Raw genomic sequence first — 24,662 nt, forward strand, 5'->3', positions numbered from 1 at the left:
GTTTTTCCAACACGGATCTAACCAAAAAAAAACTAGTATATCATGAAATAGAAATTCAGTTAATTGTGTCAGAAAAAACTTGAACCAGAACAGATTATAGCCAACCTGTTTGGTACGGGCACGTACGCAAAGTATATACCTTCAAGCAAATTTCCATATGATTTTTCAAATTACTATAGAAATGATACCTCTTTGCAAATGACCCTGGTAACCCAATTACTTGAAAACTTACACGCATACCCGCTGCCTCAGGCGTAGGTTTGCGGGTAGGTTCTCAAGTAATTGTACGGTTACTACTGAGGGTGCAACCCCCCTCATCTACGTACTAATTTCTGTTTCTTTTAAGTTTTGATGTTACTCCTTAATTTCAGTTTAAAAAACTTGTCTTTTTATTTAATGAACTTAAAGAGTCGAATCACCCAATAGCGGTTTCACATTGACTAAGTAGGCTTATCATACTGGATTGCGGATTGTCCGTAAGAATACAATGTTGTTCTGTACTGTGTAATGTAACTGGCGTTCAATTTTTTTTTTTCGCAATTGATTTTCGTAATTTTTAGCGTTCAATAGCCAAATGTAAAAATTGAATCGAGTTTAACGGCTCTTATTGAAACCAATTGCCATCAATTGTTTGCTTATTAAACTTCAGAGCTGAATCAGCTGCAATTCTTCCTTTTACCGATAGAAAATGCTTGGGATATTTATCTATTAGCATAAGCTAATAATACTTTTGGTCAAAGTTTCTGTGGGTTTGCAAGATTATTTTTTTTACATTCTGTTAAGAAATTTATTTTGTTGTTCAAACCGTGTTCAATAGAGGGCAGTAGTTATACTTATTCAATGACTTATTGCTATTAGTTTTAACCAATTGCAATAGACTCCGTTGAACGCGGGGGTCGACTACGGTACTTAACGTAAGCGGCATTGTGAACCTTTGTAATATGTATTTATGATTGAACAAAATCCAAACTGTAGGTTTTTGATAAATAACAATTTTGACTGAAATGGTGCGCTAAAATTCTTTTCAATTTTGAGCATACAGTTACCTAAACATTATTTGCCCCAATTCTTAAAAAATAGATGCTTTCATTTCTATATCCATCTGCAAAAATAAGTTCCAGAAAATTTTCTTCACCCTCTGTTCGCTTGTTAGTTCATCTGTTCCTTGTGAGTTTTTCTAAGAATTTATTGAAATGGACAAGACCTTGATACTATATAACGTCATTACTCCTTCTTCTTGTTTGAAGTTTTATGGAAGACCCTGATACTCTGTAACGTCATTACTCCTTCTTCTTCTTCTTGTTTGGATTTTTATGGAAGACCCTGATACTCTGTAACGTCATTACTCCTTCTTCTTCTTCTTCTTTGGATTTTCATGGAAGACCCTGATACTTTGTAACGTCATTACTTCTTTTTCTTCTCATTATTATGATTGTTATGGAAGACTTTGATAACGTAAGTTAATTACTTCATTCGTTGGTTTGTTACGAAAGACCCTAATACTTGGTAACCCCATTACTTCTCCTTTTTGTTTGTATTGTTATGGACAGTCCTTCTTCTTTTTGTTTGGATTTTTTATGAAAGACCTTCATACTCTGTAACGTCATTACTCCTTCTTCTTCTTCTTGTTTGGATTTTTATGGAAGACCCTGATACTCTGTAACGTCATTACTTCTTCTTCTTCTTCTTGTTTGGATTTTTATGGAAGACCCTGATAGTCTGTAACGTCATTACTTCTTTTTCTTCTCATTATTATGATTGTTATGGAAGACTTTGATAACGTAAGTTAATTACTTTACTCGTTGGATTGTTACGAAAGACCCTAATACTTGGTAACCCCATTACTTCTTCTTTTTGTTTGTATTGTTATGGACAGCCCTTTGCTCGGGAATGTCATTACTTCTTCTTTGTCTTCTTGTTGGGATTGTTACGCAGCTGACACTACTTAACGTCATTAATTTTTCTCCTTCTTCTTGTATGGATTGTTATGGAGACGCTTTCACATAACCTCTTGACAGAAATCAAATTTCAGGCCTTGTTACTACAGGACATAATTGCATTAGTTCACTAGATGATGATTTTTCTGTGTCCATAGTCGGATCGCTATTTTTTTCAGATTACCTCTCCCTTTTTTAATCGGTTCATCAACAACATTCAAAAAAATTCTGTTGCCAAAGCTGAAATTAATTTCCTGCTAATCGAGTTAACCCTTTTCTTTTCAGCTTAGCAGGGCGCAGATAATGTAATTTTTATGGACATTATAATCTATATAGGCTCAAACAAATGAGAGTTCCAACTAAGGATAGGTCCTTTTATTAGACAATGAAAGTAGAAAGGCCTTATTGACTCCCACGCGACACCCCTGCTGACACCTACAACTTTTTTACATAATTTATGCATGTTTTTATGTCTGTTCGTTGTCAGTGAGAATGGAAAAACAGAATTTTTCTCACTTGAAAAAACATGAATATTCTCACATTGAAGGATGTTTTCTTGGACGGTTATGTGTGTTGGTCAATTTATTTGATGTTTTTCATGGATGTCAACAGCAATTCATGTCTGTTTTATGGTTCGTTGTCAGTGAGAATGAAAAAACAGGAACTTTCTCACATTTATGGATGTTAACAGCAATTTATGTCTGTTTTATGTTTTTTGTCAGTGAGAATGGAAAAACCAGACCTTTCTCACTTTTTTGGATGGTTATGGGTGTTGGTCAATTTATTTGATGTTTTTCATGGATGTCAACAGCAATTTATGTCTGTTTTATGGTTTTTGTCAGTGAGAATGAAAAAACATGAACTTTCTCACATTTATGGATGTCAACAGAAATTTATGTCTGTTTTATGGTTTTTGTCAGTGATAATGAAAAAACAGGAACTTTCTCACATTTAGGGATGTCAACAGCAATTTATGTCTGTTTTATGGTTTTTGTCAGTGAGAATGAAAAAACAGGAACTTTCTCACATTTATGGATGTCAACAGCAATTTATGTCTATTTTATGGTTTTTGTCAGTGAGAATTTACATGCTCAACGCGAATGTCATGAGATTGTTAAGCTAACCTAACCTGAGAAATTGATTTACATAATCGCTAGGGGAATGTATTGATTCCCGAAGGGGGAATTAAGAAACATTATGGCTTTCTTTAATCTTAGGTCTGAGGGATAAACGTTCTTTAGGTCAGAGAGAAAAATTAATATTTTATTTTTAAATAGGGCTTCATTGATCTTTACTTTCAGGAATTAGAAATGACATCACATGTTATCTTGGAATTATGCGGGAGTCTAAAGAGATAGAAATTCTATTTTTAAATACGGCTTCACTGAGCTTTAAGTCGGAGAGATAAATTGATATTCTAACGAAACCTTAATAGTGTAGCTAGGAACATTTATAAGATGAAGAGATTAACGTAGGAAAGGTTTTCCTAGAAATTTCAAATGTGACAACGCAGGGATGCCAAAAACAAAAGGAACACGCTGAGATTACGTTTAGGGATTATTTGGGTGAAACGGTTTTAGACATTTTAGAGAATTATTTCGGCGAAACAGTTAGAGAAATTTTAAAAGATGATATTAGAAAAGGTTTTAGAAGAAGTTTTGAGTGTGGTCGTTATAATACACAAGTTCTATTTGAACAGTGTCATGAGGTCCTCTACCCCAATCCCAAAGGGCCCCGATCGCCCTACCCCGACCCAAAGGGCTCCGATCCCCCTACCCCAACCCCAAAGGAACCCCCGGTCCCCAAAGGTTCCCCGGGCTCCCAAAGGGCCACCCGCCCCTCAAGGGTCCCCCAGACCCCCAAAGGACCCCCCAGGCCCCAAAGGCCCCCTCCCCCCCCTTGGCCCCCAAAGGGACCCCCTCCCTCTCCCTCCCTCTCCTCCCCCTCCTCACCTTCCCCTCCCCCTCCCCTCCCCTCCCCTCCTCCCCCTCCCTTCCCCTTCCCTCCCCCATTTTATAATGTTTTTTGTGCATTGAGACACAGAAGGACCACCTCCCCCGGCCCCCCCCCTAAAGGGCCCCCGACGCCCCAAAGGCTCCTGAGCCACCATTTTAATACTTTTTTAAGTCTTTATTATATCTTTTCAGAACAAATTATCATAGGTGTGTGTTGTCAGAAAATTATGATTTGGGATGTGTAGTTTGCTATTTGGACTTTTCAGAGCTATGATTATTAGTCTCTCATAGGTGTTTGTTGTCTGAAACTTCTAGTTTGGGATGAGTAGTTTGCTATTTCAGACTTTTATGAGCTAGGCTTTCCTAGTATATCATAGGTGAATGTTGTCAGAAAATTATGATTTGGGATATGTAAATTACTATTTCGGGCTTTTTTGAGCTAGATATCTTAGTCCCTCATAGGTTTGTTTTGTCTGAAACCTATTGTTTGGGTTGTGTTGTTTGCTATTTTTGACTTTTCTGAGCTTGTTTTCTTAGCCTTTCATAGGTGTGTGTTGTCAGAAACTTATGATTTGGGATATGTAAATTACTATTTTTGACTTTTCTGAGCTAGATTTCTTAGCCTTTCATAGGTGTTTGTTGTCTGAAACCTATAGCTTGGGATGAGTAGTTTGCTTTTGGACTGTTCAGAGCTGGAGTTCTGAGCCTGTTGTAGGTGTATGTTGACTGAAACTTATGATTTGTGATATGTAAATTAATATTTCGGGCTTTTCTAAGCTAGATTTATTAGTCTTTCGTTGGTGTGTGTTGTCTGAAACCTATGATTTGGGATTTGTAGTTTTGCTTTTTGGACTTTACAGAGCTAGAATTCTTAGTTCCCTCATAGGTGTTTGTTGTCTGAAACCTATAGTTTGGGATGAGTAGTTTACTATTTCAGGCTTTTCTGAGCTAAGGTTTCTTAGTATTTCGTAGGTGTGTGTTGTCTGAAACTTATGACTTGAGATGTCTAATTTGCTATTTAAGGCCTTTCTGAGCTAAGGTTTCATAGTCTTTCGTTGGTGTGTGTTGACTGAAACCTATGATTTGGGATATAAGGTTCTTAGTCTTTCGTTGGTGTGTGTTGTCTGAAACCTATGATTTGGAATTTGTAGTTTGCTTTTTGGACTTTTCAGAGCTAGGATTCATAGTGCCTCATAGGTGTTTGTTGTCTGAAACCTATAGTTTGGGATGAGTAGTTTGCTATTTCAGGCTTTTCTGAGCTAAGGTTTCTTAGTATTTCGTAGGTGTGTGTTGTCTGAAACTTATGATTTGAGGTGTGTAATTTGCTATTTCAGGCTTTTCTGAGCTAAGGTTTCATAGTATTTCATAGGTGAATGTTGTCTGAAACTTATGATTTGGGATATGTAAATTACTATTTCGGGCTTTTCTAAGCTAAATTTCTTAGTCTTTCGTTGATGTGTGTTGTCTGAAACCAACGATGTGGGATGGGTGGGTTGCTATTTTTGACTTTTCTGAGCTGGATTTCTTAGCCTTTCATAGGTATGTGTTGTCTGTAACCTATGATTTGGGATGGTTAATTTGCTATTTTTGACTTTTCCGAGCTAGGTTTCTTAGCCTTTCATAGGTGTGTGCTGTCAGAAAATTATGATTTGGGATTTGTAGTTTGCTTTTTAGACTTTTCAGAGCTAGGATTCCTAGTCCCTCATAGGTGTTTGTTGTCTGAAACCTATAGTTCTGGGTGAATAGTATGCTATTTCAAGCTTTTCTTAGCTAAGGTTTCTTAGTATTTCATAGGTGTGTGTTGTCTGAAACTTATGATTTGAGGTATGTAATTCGCTATTTCCGACTTTTCATAACCAGATTTCTTAGTCTTTCATAGGTGTGTGGTGTCTGAAACCTATGATTTGGGTTGGGTGGAGTGCTATTTTTTGACTTTTCTGAGCTGGATTTTTTAGCATTTCGTAGGTCTATGCTGTCAGAAATAATGATTTGGGGTGTGTAGTTTTCATTTTGAACTTATGAGATCTGTGTTTCTTAGTCCCTCGTTTCCGTTTGTAGTCTGCAACTTCATGTTTGGGATTAGTTACTTACTGTTTCCGACTTTTCTGAGCTAAGATTTCTTAGTATTTCATAGGTGAAGCTTCCACGTCAGTTTTAAGTTCACCAAGACATAAAAAATTTAAAGTCCAGTTCAAAATTTTTCCATAGAAGATAGGAAAAGTTATACTATGATTGTGATTATTTTCTATGAAGATGGAAAGTTTCACTTTAATTCTAAATTTTTTTAAATTCAGTTCCGACTTTTCTCAAGGAGATGAAAAAATTTCAAGTTCGGCTCCAAATATTTTCCACGTCAGTTTTAAGTTCACCAAGACATAAAGAAATTTAAAGTTCAATTCTAAATTTTTCGGTGGAAGATAGAAAAAGTAATGCCATACTTGTGAATATTTTCACGGAAGATAAAAATTTCTAGTTCAATTTAAAATTTTCTCAACGAAGTCAAGGAAAGTTCAAGTTCTCTTCTGAATTTTCTCAATGAAAAAGAATTTAGTCATTGATCATTTCTATTTTTCCAAATAATATAAAAATTTTCCTCTTTAGTTCAGATCTGTCTCGAAGAGAGGAAAAATTTAAAATGCTGTTCCAAATTTTTCACATAAGATAAAAAAGTTCAAGTTCTCTTCGGAATTTTACCGAAGAAAACAATTCAATTCTAATTTCTCCAGAGAAAACAAAAATCTTCCACTTCAGTTCTTTATTTCACAAAGACATAAAGAAATTTAGAGTTCAATTCTAAATTTTTCGGTGGAAGATAGAAAAAGTAATAACATACTTGTGAATATTTTCACGGAAGATAAAAAGGTCTAGTACAATTTAAAATATTCTCAACGAGGGGAAGAAAAGTTCAAGTTCTCTACTGAATTTTTCCAAACAACACAATTAAATTCTAATTTATCCAGAGAAGACAAAAATCTTACACATAAGTTCATTATTTCACAAAGACATAAACAAATTTAAAGTTCAATTCTAAATTTTTCAGTGGAAGATAGAAAAAGTAATACCATACTTGTGAATATTTTCCCGGAAGATAAAAGTTCTAGTTCAATTTAAAATTTTCTCAACGAAGTGAAGAAGAATTCAAGTTCTCTTCCTTAATTTTACCAAAGAACACAATTCAATGCTAATTCCTCCAGAGAAAATAAAAATCTTCCACTTAAGTTATTAATTTCACAAAGACATAAAGAAATTTAAAGTTCAATTCTAAATTTTTCGGTGGAAGATAGAAAAAGTAATACCATACTTGTGAATATTTTTAAGGAACATAAAAAGTTCTAGTTCAATTTAAGATTTTCTCAATGAAGTGAAGAAAAGTTCAAGTTCTCTACTGAATTTTACCAAAGAACACAATTCAATTCTAATTTCTCCAGAGAAAACAAAAATCTTCCACTTAAGTTCTATATTTCACAAAGACATAAAGAAATTTAAAGTTCAAGTCTAAATTTTTCGGTGGAAGATAGAAAAAGTAATACCATACTTGTGAATATTTTCCCGGAAAATAAAAAGTTCTAGTTCAATTTAAAATTTTCTCACCGAAGTGAAGAAAAGTTCAATTTCTCTTCTGAATTTTACCAAAGAATACACTTCAATTGTAATTTCTCCAGAGAAAATCAAAATCTTCCACTTAAGTTCTTTATTTCACAAAGACATAAATAAATTTAAAGTTCAATTCTAAATTTTTCGGTGGAAACAAGAAAAAGTAATACCATACTTGTGAATATTTTCCCGGAAGAGAAAAAGTTCTAGTTCAATTTAAAATTTTCTCAACTAAGTGAAGAAAAATTCAAGTTCTCTTCTGAATTTTACCAAAGAACACAATTCAATTCTAATTTCACCAGTGAAAATAAAAATCTTCCGCTTCAGTTCTATATTTCACAAAGACATAAAGAAATCTAAAGTTCAATTCTAAATTTTTCGGTGGAAGATAGAAAAAGTAATACCATACCTGTGAATATTTTCTCGAAGAGATGAAAAATTTAAAATACTGTTCCAAATTTTTCACAGAAGATAAAAAAGTTCAAGTTCTCTTCGGAATTTTACCAAAGAACACAATTCATTTCTAATTTCTCCAGAGAAAATAAAAAACTTCCACTTAAGTTCTTTATTTCACAAAGACTTAAAGAAATTTAAAGTTCAATTCTAAATTTTTCGGTGGAAGATAGAAAAAGTAATACCATACCTGTGAATATTTTCTCGAAGAGATGAAAAATTTTAAATACTGTTCCAAATTTTTCACAGAAGATAAAAAAGGTCAAGTTCTCTTCTGAATTTTATCAAAGAACACAATTCAATTCTAATTTCTCCAGAGAAAATAAAAATCTTCCACTTAAGTTCTTTATTTCACAAAGACATAATGAAATTTAAAGTTCAATTCTAAATTTTTCGGTGGTAGATAGAAAAATTAATACCATACTTGTGAATATTTTCCCGGAAGATAAAAAGTTCTAGTTCAATTTACAATTTTCTCAACGAAGTGATGAAAAGTTCAAGTTCTCTTCTGAATTTTACTAAGGAACACAATTCAATTCTAATTTCTCCAGAGAAAATAAAAATCTTCCAATTCAGTTCTTCATTTCACAAGGACATAGAGAAATTTAAAGTTCAATTCTAAATTTTTCGGTGGAATATATAAAAAGTCATACCATACTTGTGAATATTTTCACGGAAGATAAAAAGTTCTAGTTCAATTTAAAATTTTTCTCAACGAAGTGAAGAAAAGTTCAAGTTCTCTTCTGAATTTTACTAAAGAACACAATTCAATTCTAATTTCTCCAGAGAAAATAAAAATCTTCCACTTCAGTTTTAAGTTCCACAATGAAATAAAGAAATTTAAAGTTCTATTCTAAATTTTTAGATGAAAGATAGAAAAAGTAATACTATGATTGTGATTATTTTCCATGAAGATCAAAAGTTTCACTCTATTTATAATTTTTCTTAAATTCAGTTCTGATTTTTCTCAAAGAGATGAAAAATTTAAAGTTCTGTTCCAAATTTTTCATAGAAGATAGAAAAAGTTATACATTGATTGTGAATATTCAACATGAATATAAGGAACTCCACTTTAATTCAGAGCTTTCTCGAAGAAGTGCAAAATGTTCAAGTTCTCTTCTGAATTTTCTTAAAGAAGAGAAAAAAGTTAGCTCAATTCTGAATTTTACCAATGAAAATGAAAAAACCTTCCACTTCAATTCATAATTTCTCAAAGACATAAAAAATTTAAAGTTCAGTTCTAAATTTTTCTGTAGAAGATAGGAAAAGTTATACTATGATTGTGATGATTTTCCAGGGAAGATAAAAAGTTTCACTTTAATTCTAATTTTCTTAAATTCATTTCCAATTTTTTGCAGAGATGAAAAATTTAAAGTTATGTTACAAATTTGTCATAAAATATAGAAAAAGATATACAATGATTATGGATATTCGACATGAAAATAAGGTGCACACTTTAATTCTGAGTTTTCTCGAAGAAGAGCAAAATGTTCAAGTTCTCTTCTGAATTTTCTTAAAGAAGATAAAAAAGTTAGCTCAATTCTAAATTTTACCAATGAAAATGAAAAAGCTTCCACTTCAGTTCTTAATTTCTCAAAGACATAAAAAATTCAAAGTTCTCTTCTAATTTTTCCAAGAAAATAAAAAGGTTCCACTTCACTTCTGGTTTTTTCTCAAAGAGATGAAAATTTAAAGTTCTGTTCTAATTTTAAATTAAATTATAGCTCCATTGTCTTAAGGATTTACCACTTAAATTGTTAAATTAGCAAATAAGTGCCTCGTTCTATTATTAAAAAAAATCATTCAAGCTCATTCATCAAACCTCCAAAACAATAGGTTAGGTTAGGTATAAATAAATATTAATAAATAAATAGAAGCATTTCTACATGTTTAACTTAGGTTAGGTTAGTTTAACTTTTCATGAGGGCTCATGATAAGTTAAACTAACCCTTTTCTGGCGAGTATGGTTAGGTTAGGCTAGGCTAGATTAAGTTAGGTCAGATTAGGTTAGGTTAACTTAGGTTAGGTTAGCCTATGTATGCTTCACTTAGGTTAGCTGAGGTTAGGTGAGAGACAGGCAAAAAGTTAGGTGTATGATTAGGTTAGGTTAGGTTAGATTAAGTTAGGTTAGGTTAAGCTAGGTTAGGCTAGGTCAGCCTACGTACGCGCGCTACGTAGGCTAACCTAGCCTAACCTAACTAACCTAACCTAATCTAACCTAACCTAACCTAATCATACACCTAACTTTTGCCTGTCTCTCACCTAACCTAAGCTAACCTAAGTGAAGCGTACGTAGGCTAACCTAACCTAACTTAACCTAACCTAATCTAACCTAACTTAATCTAGCCTAACCTAACCTAACCATACCCCCCAGAAAAGGTTAGGTTAACTTATCATGATAGCTCATGATAAGTTAACCTAACCTAAACTAACTTAAAAATGTAGAAATGTTTATATTTATTTATTAATATTTATTTATACCTAACCTAACCTATTGTTTTGGAGGTTAGATAAACGAGTTTGAAAGATTGTCTTTAATAATAGAACGAGTCCCTCATTTTCTAATTAAAAAAATTGAGGGGTAAATCCATAAGACAATGGAGCTAAAATTTAATTTAAAATTAGAATAGAACTTTAAATTTTTCATCTCTTTGAGAAAAAACCAGAACTGAAGTGGAACCTTTTATTTTCTTGGAAAAATTAGAAGAGAACTTTGAATTTTTTATGTCTTTGAGAAATTAAGAACTGAAGTGGAAGCTTTTTCATTTTCATTGGTAAAATTCAGAATTGAGCTAACTTTTTTATTTTCTTTAAGAAAATTCAGAAGAGAACTTGAAAATTTTGCACTTCTTCGAGAAAACTCAGAATTAAAGTGATGCACCTTATCTTCATGTCGAAGATTCAAAATCAATGTATAACTTTTTCTATCTTCTATGACAAATTTGGAACAGAACTTTAAATTTTTCATCTCTGCAAAAAATCGGAACTGAATTTAAGAAAATTAGAATTAAAGTGAAACTTTTTATCTTCACTGGAAAATAATCACAATCATAGTATAACTTTTCCTATCTTCTACAGAAAAATTTAGAACTGAACTTTAAATTTTTATGTCTTTGAGAAATTATGAATTGAAGTGGAAGGTTTTTCATTTTCATTGGTAAAATTCAGAATTGAGCTAACTTTTCTCTTCTTTAAGAAAATTCAGAAGAGAACATGAACATTTTGCACTTCTTCGATAAAACTCAGAATTCAAGTTATGCTCCTTATCTACGTGTTGAAGATTCAAAATCAATGTATATATTTTTCTATCTTCTATGAAAAGTTTGGAAGAAAACTTTAAATTTTTCATCTCTTTGCAAAAAATTGGAACTGAATTTAAGAAAATTAGAATTAAAGTGAAACTTTTTATCTTCACTGGAGAATAATCACAATCATAGTATAACTTTTCCTATCTTCTACAGAAAAATTTAGAACTGAACTTTAAATTTTTTATGTCTTTGAGAAATTATGAATTGAAGTGGAAGGTTTTTCATTTTCATTGGTAAAATTCAGAATTGAGCTAACTTTTTCTCTTCTTTAAGAAAATTCAGAAGAGAACTTGAACATTTTGCACTTCTTCGAGAAAGCTCTGAATTAAAATGGAGTTCCTTATCTTCATGTTGAATATTCATCAATCAATGTATAACTTTTTCTATCTTCTATGAAAAATTTGGAACAGAACTTTAAATTTTTCATCTCTTTGAGAAAAATCAGAACTGAATTTAAGAAAAATTATAAATAAAGTGAAACTTTTGATCTTCATGGAAAATAATCACAATCATTGTATTACTTTTTCTATCTTTGATCTAAAAATTTAGATTAGAACTTTATATTTCTTTATTTAATTGTGGGACTTAATACTGAAGTGGAAGATTTTTATTTTCTCTGGAGAAATTAGAATTGAAGTGTGTTCTTTGGTAAAGTTCAGAAGAGAACTTGAACTTTTCTTCACTTCGTTGAGAACATTTTAAATTGAGCTAGAACTTTTATCTTCCGTGAAAATATTCAAAAGTATGGTTTTACTTTTTCTATCTTCCACCGAAAAATTTAGAATTGAACTTTAAATTTCTTTATGTACTTGTGAAATAATGATCTTAAGTGGAAGATTTTTATTTTCTCTGGTGAAATTAGAATTGAATTTTGTTCTTTAGTAAAATTCAGAAGAGAACTTGAACTTTTCTTCACTTCGTTGAGAAAATTGTAAATTGAACTAGAACTTTTTATCTTCCGGGAAAATATTGACAAGTATGGTATTACTTTTTCTATCTTCCACCGAAAAATTTAGAATTGAACTTTAAATTTCATTATGTCTTTGTGAAATAAAGAACTTAAGTGGAAGATTTTTATTTTCTCTGGAGAAATTAGAATTGAATTGTGTTCTTTGGTAAAATTCCGAAGAGAACTTGAACTTTTTTATCTTCTGTGAAAAATTTGGAACAGTATTTTAAATTTTTCATCTCTTCGAGAAAATATTCACAGGTATGGTATTACTTTTTTTATCTTCCAACGAAAAATTTAGAATTTAACTTTAAATTTCTTTATGTCTTTGTGAAATAAAGAACTTAAGTGGAAGATTTTTATTTTGTCTGGAGAAATTAGAAATGAATTGTGTTCTTTGGTAAAATTCCGAAGAGAACTTGAACTTTTTTATCTTCTGTGAAAAATTTGGAACAGTATTTTAAATTTTTCATTTCTTCAAGAAAATATTCACAGGTATGGTATTAATTTTTCTATCTTCCACCGAAAAATTTAGAATTGAACTTTAAATTTCTTTATGTCTTTGTGAAATATAGAACTGAAGTGGAAGATTTTTATTTTCACTGGTGAAATTAGAATTGAATTGTGTTCTTTGGTAAAATTCAGAAGAGAACTTGAATTTTTCTTCACTTCGTTGAGAAAATTTTAAATTGAACTAGAACTTTTTATCTGCCAGGAAAATATTCACAAGTATGGTATTACTTTTTCTTGTTTCCACCGAAAAATTTAGAATTGAACTTTAAATTTCTTTATGTCTTTGTGAAATAAAGAAATTAAGTGGAAGATTTTGATTTTCTCTTGTGAAATTAGAATTGAATTGTGTTCTTTGGTAAAATTCAGAAGAGAACTTGAAATTTTCTTCACTTCGTTGAGAAAATTTTAAGTTGAACTAGAACTTTTTATCGTCCGCGAAAATATTCACAAGTATGGTATTACTTTTTCTATCTTCCACCGAAAAATTTAAAATTGAACTCTAAATTTCTTTATGTCTTTGTAAAATAAAGAACTTAAGTGGAAGATTTTTGTTTTCTCTGGAGAAATTAGAATTGAATTGTGTTCTTTGGTAAAGTTCAGTAAAGAACTTGAACTTTCCTTAACTTCATTGAGAAAATTTTAAATTGAACTAGAACTTTTTATCTTCCGTGAAAATATTCACAAGTATGGTATTACTTTTTCTATCTTCCACCGAAAAATTTAGAATTGAACTTTAAATTTCTATACGTCTTTGTGAAATAAAGAACTGAAGTGGAAGATTTTTATTTTCTCTGGTGAAATTAGAATTGAATTGTGTTCTTTGGTAAAATTCAGAAGAGAACTTGAATTCTTCTTCACTTCGTTGAGAAAATTTTAAATTGAACTAGAACTTTTTATCTTCCGGGAAAATATTGACAAGTATGGTATTACTTTTTCTATCTTCCACTGAAAAATTTAGAATTGAACTTTAAATTTCTTTATGTCTTTGTGAAATAAAGAACCTAAGTGGAAGATTTTTATTTTCTCTGGATAAATTAGAACTGAATTGTGTTCTTTGGTAAAATTCAGTAGAGAACTTGAACTTTTCTTCACTTCGTTGAGAAAATTTAAAATTGAACTAGAACTTTTTATCTTCCGTGAAAATATTCACAAGTATGGTATTACTTTTTCTATCTTCCACCGAAAAATTTAGAATTGAATTCTAAATTTCTTTATGTCTTTGTGAAATAAAGAACTGAAGTGGAAGATTTTTGTTTTCTCTGGAGAAATTAGAATTGAATTGTGTTCTTTGGTAAAATTCAGAAGAGAACTTGACCTTTTTTATCTTCTGTGACAAATTTGGAACAGTATTTAAAATTTTTCATCTCTTCGAGACAGATCTGAACTAAAGTGGAAATTTTTTATATTATTTGGAAAAGTAGAAATGATCAATAACTAATTTCTTTTTAATTGAGAAAATTCAGAAGAGAACTTGAACTTTCCTTGACTTCGTTGAGAAAATTTTAAATTGAACTAGAAATTTTTATCTTCCGTGAAAATATTCACAAGTATGGTATTACTTTTTCTATCTTCCACCGAAAAATTTAGAATTGAACTTTAAATTTCTTTATGTCTTTGTGAACTTAAAACTCACATGGAAAATATTTGGAGCCGAACTTTAAATTTTTTCATCTCTTTGAGAAAAGTCTGAAATGAATTTAAGAAAATTTAGAATTAAAGTGAAACTTTCTATCTTCATAGAAAATAATCACAATCATAGTATAACTTTTCCTATCTTCTATGGAAAAATTTAGAACTGAACTTTAAATTTTTTATGTCTTGGTGAACTTAAAATTGACGTGGAAGCTTCACCTACGAAATACTAAGAAACCATAGCTCAGAAAAGCCTGAAATAACCAACTTCTCATCCCAAACTAGAAGTTTCAGACAACAAACACCTATGAGGGACTAAGAATCCTAGCTCTGAAAAGTCCAAAAAGCAAACTACACCTCCCGAATCATAATTTTCTGAAAGCACACACCTATGAAATGCTAAGAAAACTAGCTCAGAAAAGTCAAAAATAGCAAGCCACTCATTCCCAAATCATAGGTTTCAGTCAACACACACCTACGAAAGGCTAAGAAATCCAGCTCAGAAAATTCAAAAAATAGCAACCCACACATCCCAAATCATAGGTTTCAGACACCACACACCTACGAAAGACTAAGAAATCTGGTTATGAAAAGTCGGAAATAGCACATTGCATACCTCAAATCATAAGTTTCAGACAACACACACCTATGAAATACTAAGAAAACTTAGCTCAGAAAAGCCTGAAATAGGAAACTATTTATCCCAAACTATAGGTTTCAGACAACAAACACCTATGAGGGACTAAGAATCCTAGCTCTGAAAAGTCTAAAAATCAAACTACAAATCCCAAATCATAATTTTCTGACAGCCCACACCTATGAAAGGCTAAGAAACCTAGCTCAGAAAAGTCAAAAATAGCAAATTAACCATCCCAAATCATAGGTTACAGACAACACATACCTATGAAAGGCTAAGAAATCCAGCTCAGAAAAGTCAAAAATAGCAAAACACCCATCCCAAATCATTGGTTTCAGACAACACACATCAACGAAAGACTAAGAAATCTAGCTTAGAAAAGCCCGAAATAGCAAATTACACATCCCAAATCATAAGTTTCAGACAACATTCACCTATGAAATACTATGAAACCTTAGCTCAGAAAAGCCTGAAATAGCAAATTACGCACCTCAAATCATAAGTTTCAGACAACATACACCTACGAAATACTAAGAAACCTTAGCTCAGAAAAGCCTGAAATAGCAAACTACTCATCCCAAACTATAGGTTTCAGACAACAAACACCTGTGAGGGACTATGAATCCTAGCTCTGAAAAGTCCAAAAAGCAAACTACAAATTCCAAATCATAGGTTTCAGACAACACACACCAACGAAAGACTAAGAACCTTATATCCCAAATCATAGGTTTCAGTCAACACACACCAACGAAAGACTAAGAAATCTAACTTAGAAAAGCTCGAAATAGTAATTTACATATCCCAAATCATAAGTTTCAGACAAAATTCACCTACAAAATACTATGAAACCTTAGCTCAGAAAGGCCTGAAATAGCAAATTAGACACCTCAAGTCATAAGTTTCAGACAAAACACACCTACGAAATACTAAGAAACCTTAGCTCAGAAAAGCCTGAAATAGCAAACTACTCATCCCAAACTATAGGTTTCAGACAACAAACACCTATGAGGGACTAAGAATCCTAGCTCTGAAAAGTCCAAAAAGCAAAACTACAAATCCCAAATCATGGGTTTCAGACAACACACACCAACGAAAGACTAAGAAATCTAGCTTAGAAAAGCCCGAAATAGTAATTTACATATCCCAAATCATAAGTTTCAGTCAACAAATACCTACGAAAGGCTATGAAATCTAGCTCTGAAAAGTCCAAAAGCAAACTACTCAGCCCAAACTATAGGTTTCAGACAACAAACACCTATGATAGGCTAAGAAATCTAGCTCAGAAAAGTCAAAAATAGTAATTTACATATTCCAAATCATAAGTTTCTGACAACACACACCTATGAAAGGCTAAGAAACCTAGCTCAGAAAAGTCAAAAATAGCAAACTACTCATCCCAAACTATAGGTTTCAGACAACAAACACCTATGAGGGACTAAGAAATGAAGCTCAGAAAAGCCCGAAATAGTAATTTACATATCCCAAATCATAATTTTCTGTCAACATTCACCTACGATATACTAGGAAAGCCTAGCTCATAAAAGTCTGAAATAGCAAACTACTCATCCCAAACTAGAAGTTTCAGACAACAAACACCTATGAGAGACTAAGAATTCTAGCTCTAAGAAAGTCCAAATAGCAAACTACACATCCCAAATCATAATTTTCTGACAACACACACCTATGATAATTTGTTCTGAAAAGATATAATAAAGCCTTAAAAAAGTATTAAAATGGTGGCTCAGGAGCCTTTGTGGCGCCGGGGGCCCTTTAGGAGGGGGGCCGGGGGGAGGTGGTCCTTCTGTGTCTCAATGCACAACAAAATATTATAAAATGGGGGAGGGAGGGGGAGGGAGGGGGAGGGGAGGGGGAGGAGGGGAGGGGGTGGAGGGGAGGGGAAGGTGAGGAGGGGGAGGAGAGGGAGGGAGAGGGAGGGGGCCCTTTGGGGGCCAAGGGAGGGAGGGGCCTTTGGGGCCTGGGGGGTCCTTTGGGGGTCTGGGGGACCCTTGAGGGCCGGGTGGCCCTTTGGGAGCCCGGGGTACCTTTGGGGCCCGGGGGTTCCTTGGGGGTTTGGGTAGGGGGATCGGAGCCCTTTGGGTCGGGGTAGGGCGATCGGGGCCCTTTGGGATTGGGGTAGAGGACCTCACGACACTGTTCAAATAGAACTTGTGTATTATAACGACCACACTCAAAACCTCTTCTAAAACCTTTTCTAAGATCATCTTTTGAAATGTCTCTAACTGTTTCGCCGAAATAATTCTCTAAAATGTCTAAAACTGTTTCACCCAAATAATCCCTAAACGTGATCTCAGCGTGTTCCTTTTATTTATGGAATCCCTGCGCTGTCACATTTGAAACTTCTAGGAAACCCTTTCCTACGTTAATCTCTTCATCTCATAAATGTTCCTAGCTACACTATTAAGGTTTCGTTAGAATATCAATTTATCTCTCCGACTTAAAGCTCAGTGAAGCCGTATTTAAAAATAGAATTTCTATCTCTTTAGACTCCCGCATAATTCCAAGATAACAAGTGATGTCATTTCTAATTCCTGACAGTAAAGATCAATGAAGCCCTATTTAAAAATAGAATATTAATTTTTCTCTCTGACCTAAAGAACGTTTATCCCTCAGACCTAAGAATAAAGAAAGCCATAATGTTTCTTAATTCCCCCTTCGTGAATCAATATATTCCCCTAGCGATTATGTAAATCAATTTCTCAGGTTAGGTTAGCCTAACAATCTCATAACATTCGCGTCGAGCATGTACATTCTCACTGACAAAAACCATAAAATAGGAACATAAATTGCTGTTGACATCCATAAATGTGAGAAAGTTCCTGTTTTTTCATTCTCACTGACAAAAACCATAAAACAGACATAAATTGCTGTTGACATCCATAAATGTGAGAAAGTTCCTGTTTTTTAATTCTCACTGACAAAAACCAAAAAACAGACATGAATTGATGTTGACATCCATAAATTTTAGAAATTTACTGTTTATTCATTCTCACTGACAAAAACCATAAAACAGACATGAATTGCTGTTGACATCCATGAAAATCATCAAATAAATTGACAAACACACATAACCATCCATAAAAGTGAGAAAGTTCCTGTTTTTTCATTCTCACTGACAAAAACCATAAAACAGACATAAATTGCTGTTGACATACATAAATGTGAGAAAGTTCCTGTTTTTCCATTCTCACTGACAAAAACCATAAAACAGACATGAATTGCTGTTGACATCCATGAAAAACATCAAATAAATTGACAAACACCCATAACCGTCCAAAAAACATCCATAAAAGTGAAAAAATTCATGTTTTTTCAAGTGAGAAAGTTCCTGTTTTTTCATTCTCACTAACAACGAACCATAAAACAGACATGAATTGCTGTTGACATCCATGAAAAACATCAAATAAATTGACCAACACACATAACCGTCCAAGAAAACATCCATCAATGTGAGAAAACTCATGTTTTTTCAAGTGAGAAAAATTCTGTTTTTCCATTCTCACTGACAACGAACAGACATAAAAACATGCATTAATTATGTAAAAAAGTTGTAGGTGGCAGCAGGGGTGTCGCGTGGGAGTCAATAAGGCCTTTCTACTAATGAAGAAAAAAAATAAAATAAATAGGCTCTTACAATCAGGGGCTTCGTTTAGGGGTGGCAAGGGGGGTAGTTGCCCCCCCCCCCAATGATGTGGGAAAAAAATATTATACATCCCATGCCCTTTGGCTATCCAGATATGGACCCCTCTTGCCCCCCCCCCCCCAATAAAAATGCGGGAGATTCGTCCCTGCTTACATTATATATTATATACTACACATAATATATATGGTGTTCAAGCGTGCCATTAAGTCAGATTGAACCGATTAACTTTACCACTGTGCTAAGCTAAGATAGTTTGTATACTAATTTACCTAATGAGAGATTAGAGATAAGGGATCATTGTTGCCCCTTTAGGGGCAACCTAGTAAAGAACCAACCCTTGTCCTTAATAGCCAAACATTTAAAGACGTATAAAAAATGACAATTGAGGAAGAATTGCCAATTGAGAGAGAGCGAGAGACTGCTACTTACTTGGTGAATGAGTTAGCTCACATGGATTACAATTGCAGGTATTTCGAGTCCCTAGCTCGCTTCTTCGATCGGTACCTGGAGATGATTCCACTATCCTTTGTATTGGGGTTTTACGTGACCACAATTGCGAACAGATGGTGGCAGCAATATGTCGCATTGCCTTGGCCTGACAAGTAAGTTCCTTTTTTAAATGATATAATCATGGAAACATGTATATGAATTTCTGATAATTCATGTCTATTATGAATTTTATTTGATTTGTGATTTTGACCTTGTATTGATAAACATAGCTATTGAGATTAAAATACATGTGTCCAGACACTATTTTTTTTTATTTGTTTACAGACTTGAATGACGGCAGAGGAAGTGAACTTCGAGTTATAATAAATAGGTCTTAAAATCGAATTGAAACTCAACTGCTTTGTTATATTACATATCTTTTTTTTTTACCATTAACGTAATGAATGGGATGTAAAGCGAAGCCCTTCTCAATAGTAAACGGAGCTCTAACAATGGAAACTTTTAAGGAAGTACATCAAATGAATGCATCTTTATTCTGAGTCTAAATATATATAGTCTATTAGGTTTTAAGGCCACACGATACCTAAAATAATCACTCTATCTCATCCATTATAAATCTTTTTAGTTTGTGTGGGCAAACTACTTTGAATTGATTGGGCAGTGTTGCCAAAGCTAAGGTTTGACTTTTTGTTCCAATCACTTAAGAATGATCCCTGAAACACACGGGTCGTTTACTTAGAATAATAAGCTGTTTTAAAGTTTCTAAAAAAAATTTAGCGTAAAGAGCGAGGCATTGAGGAGGGGGCAGCCCTCTCATATACGCAATACTTCCTGTTTGTCTTACGTTTTAATGCTGCTCTTTACATTCAGTCGAAATAACTTTCTTTTATTGAATTTCTGATTGGTTTTTAAATAATGCCAGGAAATCCGGCTCCCCCTCTATGGAAAATTCCCTCACCCCTCAAAAACTCCACTATAGAAAAATTCCCCCGCGGGGGCTAGATGCCCTCCAATATTTTTGGTCATTTAAAAAGGGCACTACGACTTTTGATTTCCGAACAAATCAGCCATCTTACAATCTTGTAGGATCACTGGTTAGATACGATCATTCTTAAGAAGGGGAAAAAAGAAGAAGAAAAAAACAAACAAAAACAACTAAACACACATCCGTGATCTTTCTTCTGGTAAAAAAAAAAGAAAAAAAGAAAAAAAAATGCAGAATTCCATAGTTTTGTATATAGGAGCTTGCGACCTCTAAAGCGGAGTTCTCTGATATTTTAAACCTGATGGTATGATTTTTATTAAGATCATTTGATGTTTTGGGGCTATCCCCCCTTTTTTTCAAAGATTGGGTAAATATTCTCAGGTTCGTATCTTTTGATGGGTAGCTTTAAACTTGAGGGATTTTATATATTTTGAATAAGTATCAAAAGTCGATTCTTTTGATGTATCTATTGTTATCAAGACTCTGTTTCTTAGAGTTTCGGTTACAATTGAGCCGTATCACTCCCTACTTATAGTTCGTTGCCGCGAAATGTTTGAAAACGATTCTCTTGTAAATGTGTATTGGAATCACTCATGGAATATGCATTATCTATAGAAGTATTAAATTAAAAAGAAAGTCTTTCATTTGAAAGACCTAAGGAGCAGAATTAAACTTAAACGTACAGAAATTATTCCGCATACGAGAGGGGCTGCCCCTTACTCAACCCTCGGCCTGTACGCTAAAGTCTTAAAGTTCTTTAAAAATACCTCTCATTCAAATTCAAAGGCTCTTGTGTATGAGTAGTCTTCCTCAAAGATCTTTGACAAAAAACCACACTTAACGGTGAAGAGCGAGGGTTGAGGATGTGGCAGCTCCCCTCATATACGGAATAATTTCTGTTCGTTTTTAGTTTTAATGTTTCTCCTTGCTTTCAAATGAAAAAAAGTTGTGTTTACTTAAAAATAATTTCTGACCGTTTCTCAAATCATGCCAGGAAAACCCTTCCCCCAGTTTAAAATTCCGCCCGGATAACTTCCTTAGGGAAATTCTACCAACAGGAATTACTCCCTGTGGACCCCCCCCCCCCACGCAAAAAATCCACCCCAAAAAAATTTAAGTGTTTTTACCAATAAAAATTATTACTATATTTGAACAATGGGGCAATTGCGTAACTTGCAGCCCTTCCTCCAGGGACTCGTTATGCCCAAGGACATGTTATCTCCATAGGCATTTCAACTATGCTAAATCTAATATCAATATCAAAATTTTGGTTGGGTGCCTTTGGAGAAAAAGGAACGTGGGAGGGATTTATTTGCCCTCCAATCTTTTCGGTCACTTAAAATGGGCACTAGAACTTTTGATCTACTTTTGAATGAGATCCCTCCCGATCCCATTGGTTCGATACGGCCACTAACTGGGAAAAAACATAAACTAAATAAATAAACACACATCCGTGATCTTTCTTCTGACATAAAGTACAAAATTCCACGTTTGATTTAGATAGGAGCTTGAAGCCTCTACAGTAGGGTTTTTTGATATTCTAAATCTGATAGTGTGATTTTCATTAAGATCACTAGCCGTCCTGGGGGTGTTTCGCCTTTTTTGAAAATCGAGCAAATTTCTCAGGCCCGTAGCTTTTAATAGGTAACATTAAACTAAGTGAGTTCTACATATTTGGAATCAGCACAAAAATTTAATTTTCTTATGTATCTGTTGTCACCAAAATTCTGTTTTTTACAGTTTCGAATACTATTGGGCCGACTCGCTCCGTACTTAACGCTAATGTATGCGATTGCGATTTTTCTTCCGGTACTAGTATCAGTTTAAACTCTCTTAAGTTTCCGACGGGGTGCCCACTTTCAAAAATCACGCACACAAGGCGACGCGTGCCAAGCATGGCAGAATCTGTACCAAGTATGGTGGAAGTGCGCCAAGCGTGGTAGAACTGTACGGCACATGTGGTGGTAGGAGATCTACACAATGTGGTGGAAAGTCGATGCCCCCTTATAAGTTTCCCATATTTTTTGGTTGAAAACTTAAAATGAAAGTAAAAAAGGCAGACTAAGCAGAAATTCAATACCAACTTGTTATGTCATTGTTAAAATAGTATTTGTCGAGAAGTGTTATAAGACAAGTAGCAGGGGAAGTCTGTGTAATTTCCTAAGTTGGTTTCCAAGAATCTTTGTTATTTTGAGATTTTCATAGCTGGAGAAAAGCGAAATAATTTATTCCAAGAGTTTGAAGTTTTTTTTTCTTTTTTACTGTTTGTTTAGGTATGTCTTGGCAACCTGACAAAGAAAAACCGAATATTTAACTTTTTAAAGTGCTCTCTATCTGAAAAAAAAACGAAAATTAACGATACATGGGATTAACACCGCACTTTGCTACACCGACTATATTGTATAACCTAAAATCGACAACTCATAATTCCTAAAATTACCATCTTTTGTCAAAATTACTCATACTCGACAACTTGTAACTTATAAATTACCATCTTTTCTTAAAACTAAGCACTAACATGTGACTGTGAATATTTGATGCAATTGAATATGTAGTTTGAATTTCTGAATGGCCTCAGCTTTATGATTAGCCCTCTTAGAACCCCTTAATTACCAACTTTGGTGAAAATCAAATATCCTTTGGGGTATATGCAATTCCGACGTTCTGATTTCAGAGGGCGTAGCAAGGCTTTTCAGCCTCCTGGGAAAACCAACTATTATTCCCATAACATAAGTAAACAAAAGTTACAAAAATAAAACAAACAAAAACACATGCGTTTGGCGCCCCCTCAGAGCAAGCGTCCTGGAATAGCCATCCCCTTGCCCTCTATTTGGACCACTATGTGATTTACAACAGGTTTACTGTAATCTGAATGATTGCTAATGATTCACGTTTTATCTTTTTGGGCCAACCTTGAACAATCTGTGAAAAAGTAATAATGGTGTGAAAGTGGTAAATAATGTCTATGCACGCAAGAGTGGCAGCCGAGTAGTCATAGTTTTTGGACGAGACAATGCCTGAGGGCTTTGGTTTGTGGCCCTAATTATACAGAGGGAAAGTACTAGCATCGTTGTGATTTTAACAAGGTGTGAGATGTCCACCATTTATAAAAACAATTCTTTAGGTTTCAATTTGGAACGTTCATCTTACGATATTAGCCTCAGGCGTATAGTCAAAAAATTATGTAAATCCTTATTAGCTAATTTTGGTGGAAATCAAATATCATTTGTGAAATTTGCACTTGGAGTGTTTTGATCTAGGATATTAAGGCTTGAATCTTAAGGATTTTTAATGCTTAACATTTGATGATTAGCCACTGTTTCCTAAATAATCCCTGAATGATAGTTAGCTGGATTGGTAAATAATCTGTCAATATGTCTAGATGCGCAAAATTTCTGTTGGGAATTGGGTATGTAGGAGACGTAGGCTGAAGGGCTCAACGTGTGCCATGTAACGATACAAATTTAAACCGTTACAAATATGATTTAAGCAAGGAGCTATGTTTTGACGGTTTTTGAAATATATGCATCGTGTATTTTTTGGGGGGGAGGGGGGAGGGGGAGGGATATTTTACTATTAGCCTGAGATTTGTATATCAATGAATAAAAAATATATTTTTTTTAAATATGAAGGCAAAAGTAATAATAATAAATAAAACAAATGGAAATTATTCCGTGTATTAGGGAGACTGCCGCTTCCTTTACCCCCTCCCCCTTGTTCTTCGTGCTAATGTACTAGAGCCATGCTGAAAGTGCTTGTGATTGCAAGAACAACGATGAATGTGCAATTGTAAACATTTATTTAAAAGTTGCCTTTTAAAACATTGGAACTGAATATTTTAGTGTTTGAAATAAATGCATTTTAATAAGCTCTTACATTATTGAAATATTGTAAAAAAGTGTTTTTTTGTACCACTCCAATTGCCCTTGTGCTTGAGCAGTCGTATTTATGCATTAGAGACTAAAAGTCGAAGTTTAGCGTAAAGACCGGGGGCTAATATGGGGACAGCTTCCTTCGTATATGAAATAGTTTATGAGTAGAGTAGTACCTTCCATTTCTACTACTTTATGTTCCTTCCTGTACTATTTGGTGCCTTTACATTCCTTCCTGTGCTATTTGGGGCCTTTACGTTCCTTCCTGTGCTATTTGGGGCCTTTACGTTCCTTCCTGTGCTATTTGGGATTGTATAATATGTTATGAAGGACGGGTTTCTGACATAATTCATGTAGGCCAGATTTCTACTTCATAATATATATATGGCCTACATGCCTTTTAGGGTAAGTTCATAACAAGAAACTGTTTTTTTTGTCTAGATAACATTTGCGAATTGAAGATGGAGAAAAAAAAGGGTTAAAGTCATTAGCAGTTAAGGTAACCCTGAAGAGCATGTTAATTCATACCTTATTTATTATAAATTTGGAACAATATCAATCTTTGGAAACGGTTAACGATGATAAAATGGTCGTATGAGTTGACCTAGCTTTACTTCTTAGAGTTGTACTGTATAATACACAAATGGTGTTTGGGGCAGTGTTGTCAATTTAAAATACAGTTTAATGTTATACTAAAAAGTTTCCAGTTTTGTTTT

General features: G+C 33.6%; 1 protein-coding gene across 3 annotated transcripts in view; it reads left to right on the top strand.

The window, feature by feature from the left end:
* Positions 1 to 24,662, top strand: part of LOC148956109 (bestrophin-4-like) — a 265,036-nt gene that overhangs the window by 129,263 nt on the left and 111,111 nt on the right. For all 3 annotated transcript variants that reach the window (XM_089094424.1, XM_089094333.1, XM_089094498.1), the window contains exon 3: positions 19,107 to 19,241. In XM_089094424.1, the coding sequence (XP_088950550.1) occupies positions 19,107 to 19,241 (135 nt within the window). The remainder of the gene's footprint in view (positions 1 to 19,106; positions 19,242 to 24,662) is intronic.

The sequence above is a fragment of the Artemia sp. Qi Xiang Cuo genome, chromosome 1, assembly GCF_049724085.1.
Source record: "Artemia sp. Qi Xiang Cuo chromosome 1, ASM4972408v1, whole genome shotgun sequence".
NCBI classification, from domain to species: Eukaryota; Metazoa; Arthropoda; class Branchiopoda; order Anostraca; family Artemiidae; genus Artemia; species Artemia sp. Qi Xiang Cuo.